General features: G+C 50.9%; 1 protein-coding gene across 1 annotated transcript in view; it reads right to left on the bottom strand.

Moving 5' to 3' along the window:
* Nucleotides 1-5,068, bottom strand: part of PARD6G (par-6 family cell polarity regulator gamma) — a 69,160-nt gene extending 64,092 nt beyond the window's left edge. Inside the window, exon 1 of the mRNA XM_074576485.1 lies at nucleotides 4,767-5,068. Coding sequence (XP_074432586.1) covers nucleotides 4,767-4,838 — 72 coding nt within the window. The 5' untranslated portion in view covers nucleotides 4,839-5,068. The remainder of the gene's footprint in view (nucleotides 1-4,766) is intronic.
* Between the last annotated feature and the right edge of the window lie 932 nt (nucleotides 5,069-6,000).

Raw genomic sequence — 6,000 nt, forward strand, 5'->3', positions numbered from 1 at the left:
CACATATATAGGTTGCAGAAAATCATATAGTAGCAGCAGAAAAATAGTTCTCTGCTGCTTTTAAGCCAGAAACATAAAACTGTCAGTTTCAAAGTGGAAAAAACCCTCCACTTTCACAAACATTTCAAAGGGCTACCATTTAAAGGTCTGAGGCAACCTTATACCTCTACTACTACAGAATATCCAAGTGACTGGAAAATAAATGTACACTTGGTCTGATAGCTACCCTCCTATTTGAAAAGCTGCATATATAATTCAAGAAAAAAAAAAGTCTCTCTTCACTCAGAGCAGGACAAGAGAAGATTGGCTACGGGGAGCTATAACTAAAGAGAAGTCTCACCATTAATGTAGGAATTCCTATTTTAAAAGTACTTGTTCTTCTGTAGGCCTGCAGTCATGAGGAAAGGGGCCTGCAACCTCTCTGTAAAGCTATGGAGAGAAAATGAAAAATAGGTTTGGGATCTCTTGGCCACAGGCAGGATTCTTAACAAAACAAACAAAAAAAGTCCACACATCACACACACTGGGCCTGTTGGTAAAAGGGAGAAGAGGGAGAGAAAGGGTCATCTGGAAGCCTTTTTCAGAGATTAGAGGCAATTTCTTTAGAGGGGACTGATACTTCACTTGTCACCCAATGGGGGAAAGGAACCAGAGAGTACTAGACACATGAGAATACACAGTTGTTTTAAGTCAATGAGATAATGTGTTTTCAGATCCTGTCTAAAAGGGCTGAAACATTAATCCTGAGCTACACAAACACCACCAAGATAAGTAGTGAGCTTCTAATTTATTCTGTCATGAAAGACAAAAGACAAGGGATAAGGTGTAATTACAATTCAATTAATATTTTCCTATAAAATGTGCCAATTTCTAAGCAGGTTTCTCTTTATCCTTCCACTTTCCTATCTGGCAATAAGCTTTCAAGTGTTTTGATTATAAGGCCAGCTCTTAGGGGATGAGACAGAGAAACAGAGGAAGCACAGAGCCCAAAGGAAGAGGACTTCTTAAAGCAGAAGACTATAGCAATTTCCATGACTGCCGTGTCTGAAAACAGAGGTGTGCACAGATGGCTGATTTTCTGTTCTCCCCTTCAGTATCTGCCACAACACAGTGATTTGAGAGACTTCTGTAGCATCTTACAGTCTCCCAGAGAAAAACCAACCTGACATACGCCAAAGAGGTATTATACAGCAACACAAAACTCATCCTTCTGTAAAGACATGTAGCCAGAGAACATATCACTGAATGTTCCCACCAGGTAGTCACGGGGCATTAAAATATCCACAGACACACGTGTCAGGTGCTGAAGCACGCTTCTGGGCCACGTTCCCAGTGGGGGTGATGGGGTCAGGTTAGGTCCAAGGAAGGTACAGGCTGGTTTAGATCAACTGAAATCCAATCATCCGCACATCTACTAGACAAGGGAAGAGGAATACCATGTACAGTTTTTGGCCCTTCAGCACAAGAAGGATGCTGAAAAACTGGAGTGAGTTAAGCCACCAAGATGCTCCCTCCTTTCTTCCTCTCCCCCCTCTTTTTTTTTTTTGGTAATAATACTTTGACACACATCAAGAATCTTAAAATTTAAGGATACTTGGGGATTGCCAGAGAAGTGTCCTATCCAGTAAGGCACAAAGGATCTGACAAATTCTCCCCTTCCAATAATCAAGGGCACAAGCCAACTTTCAAGAACTTTCTTTTGAAGAAAGGGAAAGAAACTCAGGAAATCCAGGAAAACGTTTGTCAGTGCTCACAAGAGCCATTTCTGAATCGTGACTAATGCAACACATCAGCTGGAAGGTGATTTATTCTTTAGGAAGGAACCACCTGGTTATCATAACAGAGGCAGGGCTATCAAAAACCCAGTGTTTGCAGACTATCACCCATCCAACTTCCCACAGCTATTTTTTCCAGAGCTCCTTCACGTCCAACTCAATCTCCAGAAAAGGAGAAAAGCTATTTCACACTGTTGTGTAAAAGCAGCATTCACTCACACCCGGCTCCTCCACTAAAAGGGATTCCACCTGCCCACGACCCACCACTTCCCCAGCCTTTGAAAAGCCACCTGAAAATCCCTTGATCTCCAGCCAGCAGCATGCCCCAGCACAGGAGCTGAGCTGCACCCACCTCTGCTCACCTGGCAGGCTGCGCTCTCAGGCGATAGCTGCAAAATCAGGAGTTCTCAGACTCAACTTTCAAGTTCTCAGGCAGGCCCAGACAGGCCTCGTACTTACAAAACACAGGCAACCAAATGTTTAAGAGGCTGACTACATACAGCTCCCAAAAGCAGTATTATTGAATCTTCCCCCCCGTCCCCCCCCAGCCTTAGATAGTCCATTCAATCCACAAAAAAACCAATCTGTTTTTCTAGATGATCGCAGCAGGGCAACCCAGTGATCCACAGGGACAAGACAGACAGTATTGTAACCAACCCTACAAGATTACCATGTTTTAACAAGAGGTATAAGGTCTATATACAGTACCTAGCCAGGTATCATTGGCCAGAGCTTTTCACTGGATCTGCTTTTAAGCACTGAAGAGTAACTCCATGAGAGGGAAACTACAAGCTTTACAGACAAAAGAGAACTATCACACAGTGTCAGTAACAACTTCTGTTTGACAACAGCCTGCAACAGCCTGATACATAAACAGTCTAAATATCATTGCACACAAGTCACACTAACAGTATAACCCCACCAGAGAATTCAACAGCACAGCCTCCAATGACCCATGCTACACATTAATGGATCATCACTGAGTGTAGGCCCCCAGCAGGATACTTTGAATTTAGCCTCTATTTTAAGTTTCCTTACAGTATAGTTTTCTAAAGTAACTTCTGGGCCATCAGCAGCAACAACCCTGAGCTACAGAAGGCCCCTGGTAAACCCTTCCGACCCATACAAGTTTATTTTCCTTCTCTCCAGAAGTCCACAGTCATACATACACTTACAATCTCCCTAATCACTCTGTGTCTGTACAACTACATAGGATGCCCTTACAGGATTCCTGCAGCTATGAAGGAGGCTTTGAGGTGCTCATTATAAGGTTACTTTTTAATTGTTAATAGAACAAACTCAAGCTATGGCGATATTAAAGTAGAAGAGAGAGGATGAACTTAAAAATTCTTATATGCGGCCACTGTTTGAGTTTGAAACTCATGCAGCACATGGGGTATAACTCAGTAACTAGAAAAAAGGATCTGGAGCATTTGGGGGCCGCAATGAATGTTGTGGGTGGGTTACACCTTAGAACCATTACAGCTGGACTCAATGATCTTTTCCAACCTAAATGATTCTATGATTCTAAGCTGAACCAAAGCCTTCCAGCAATGGAAGCAGGACAGAACTTTCCAGACCAGCTGAGCCCTTTCAAATGGCAACAGGAGGTTAGGAAATAAGGGCCTCAACCTACACTTCAGGTGCCACCTTTAGAAACAACTGGAGAGTCCCTTGGACATAATGTAGTTCTCCTACTGAAGCCATCCCACCATCCTCAGGTCTGTGTGTTGCTCAAGGCTGTTTGATCCAAACGCAAATATTAACAGCAGCAAGGGATAAAAAAATAGGGAGCACTGAGCACAAAGTCCCAGAGATATTGCCTCCAATACCATCTCAGCAGGTGATCAGGGCTGTGCGCAATTCCAGGACATGCTAACACTACTCTCTGCTCTTTTCAACTTATACATTGCCTACACCTTTTCTGTTACGTGTATATAAAACACAGACTTCCAGGGATTTTTCTCAGTTTTGCTTAAACACTTCTTATTTTTGCACACAGAGGTGGCAGCCCAGATTTTGATGTGCTGGTTCAACCAAGAGTGACCAGAGCCTCTTGAAGAGAGCCCAGCAAAACCAACCATAGGCATAGCCAACTCATACCATCATTTCAAGAAGCCGATCTCCGGCAGGCAGCTGTTTCTCCACATGACAGCCCTGCAGACCACAACTCCAGCCCCAACCATACCAGCTGGCTGGCTGGCTTACGGCGGGTGCCGGCACCCCCAGGTAACGCCCGGTAAAGCCACCGCAAGAGGGTGAACCTTTTCCTCGCAGATCTCGCTCCGGCTTCCCCGACTCAGATCCTACACCAGGATTTTGACCGGGGAACTCCGACCGGCCCTTCTCCCTCCCAATCCTCCGTCGCTCCAGCCAAACCCTGCCGGGGGACCCGACCCACTACCCGTGAGATGCTCGAAGCACCCGGGCAGCTGCTGGGGCGGGGGGAGGCAGGACCACCCCGGGGGTGGCCGGCACCGCCTCCGCGCTCCCACCCGCCCACCGCCGCCCCCGGCCCGAGCCCCAGCCCTCCCGCCCGGCCCGGCGACCGCCGCTTTCCGAGCTGCCCCACAAAGTTAGCGACAAATCCCCTCGGCGAAACAAAAGATCGAGCGGGAGCGGGGTGCGCGGGGTCCCCGGCGCCCGCCCGCCTCGGCCACGCCGCCGCCCCGGGGGCGGGCGGGGAAGGGTCGGGTCGCACCGCCGCCGCCTCACGCCGGGCAGGGGCGGTTCGCCGGGGGCGAGGCCGGGAGCTGCGCCCGGAGCGGGGATCCCGCCTCTCCGCGAGCTGCCGCCAGCCCGTCACCGCTCTCCGGGCTGCGGCTGGGGCACGGCTTCGGCAACACCGGGCGAGGAGGCGGCGAGTTGGGGAGACTACCGGGAGACGGGTGTGTGCGGGGGTACTCCATTCATTTTCGTGAGAGGCGCCGGGAGCGAAGCGGGGCAGGGTGGGCGCCGCCGGCGGTCGAGGCCGCGCCGCGCTCTCCTCACCTTACTCTTCACTTCCACCGCGCTGCACTCCAGATACCGCAGAGTCTGAGATTTGTTGAAACTCCGGTTCATCTTCCCGGTCCCGCTGCCTTTCACTCACCCCCCCCTCCTCCTGCCGCCGCCGCCGCCTCTCCTCTCAGCGCCGCCGCTGCCTCCTGCCTGCCCGCCCGCCGCGGGCCGCGCGCCCCCGGGAGCCGTTGGCCCGGCACGCGGCGCCGCCGCTACCCCTCCACTTTTGTCCCCGGCGCTCCAATGAGAGCGGCCGCTCCGCTGGGCTCGCGCTCCGGCCTGCCGACAGCCGCGCGCCCGCGGCGGGCGGGGCGGCAGACCACACCCCCCCTTTGACCACGCCCCTTTAGTCACGCCCTCCCCGTTTGGTCACGCCTCCATTCGCTTGGCCACGCCCCCGTCCGCGGCCCCCTCGGCGGCGGCGGCCCACACACGTGTGCGGGGGTACGGGGTAGGGGGGCAGGGAAAGGCGGGAGGGATGGCGGTAGGCAGGGGGTTGCTGCGGGGATTGCCGCCATCGAGGGCAATAGCCGGGGCTGGAGGGGCCTCACGCCACCCCGGAATAAAGCGATTTTTAATTGGTTTTATTTTTATTTTGCACCTGCACCGCTGCCAGCCTTTCGGGGCATTTTGCAGGAAGCTTCCAGACGGCGCTGATTATTCATAAAGAGTGTCAGGATGCGAAAAGCGCTGCCAGTTGTTAATTTGAGACCACGGATCGTCAGGTTTGGGAGGAGAGTTTCCACCACTCCCTGCTGGAAATAAATCAGGGGATGGCCTCCCCTCTGCTAGCAGCCCTTATTAATTAGCCAGGTTATTAATTTGAGAATCTCGGAGGAACTTTACTTCTTTCCATCTCCTGCCAAGGACCTTTGTGATTCAAACAGACCTTTTTTCCTTTCAGCCGATTTCTTTCAGTAACGCTGAGAGCCCTTTGAGAGTGGTATTTTTTCCTACACGGTCCTGCCCAAAACATCAGTCGTGATGTAAAGAAGCTGAGGACAAGGCACAGACCTGCGCAACCAGTTCTCTACCGCTCAACATCTCCTAGGAGGATCGTCTGCCTATCTGAGGCAGGAGCATAAAAGTCCCATCAGACGTGACATCTCCCCTCCTCCAGACCCACTGGGCAGGTGGCAATGGCAGTGACGGGGAATACCCATGAATTTAGGGGCAAAAAAAGGAAGAACTAAGTTGACTTTTCACGCGACTCTAAGTGGGAGGA

The sequence above is a fragment of the Larus michahellis genome, chromosome 2 (assembly GCF_964199755.1).
Source record: "Larus michahellis chromosome 2, bLarMic1.1, whole genome shotgun sequence".
Lineage (NCBI taxonomy): Eukaryota > Metazoa > Chordata > Aves > Charadriiformes > Laridae > Larus > Larus michahellis.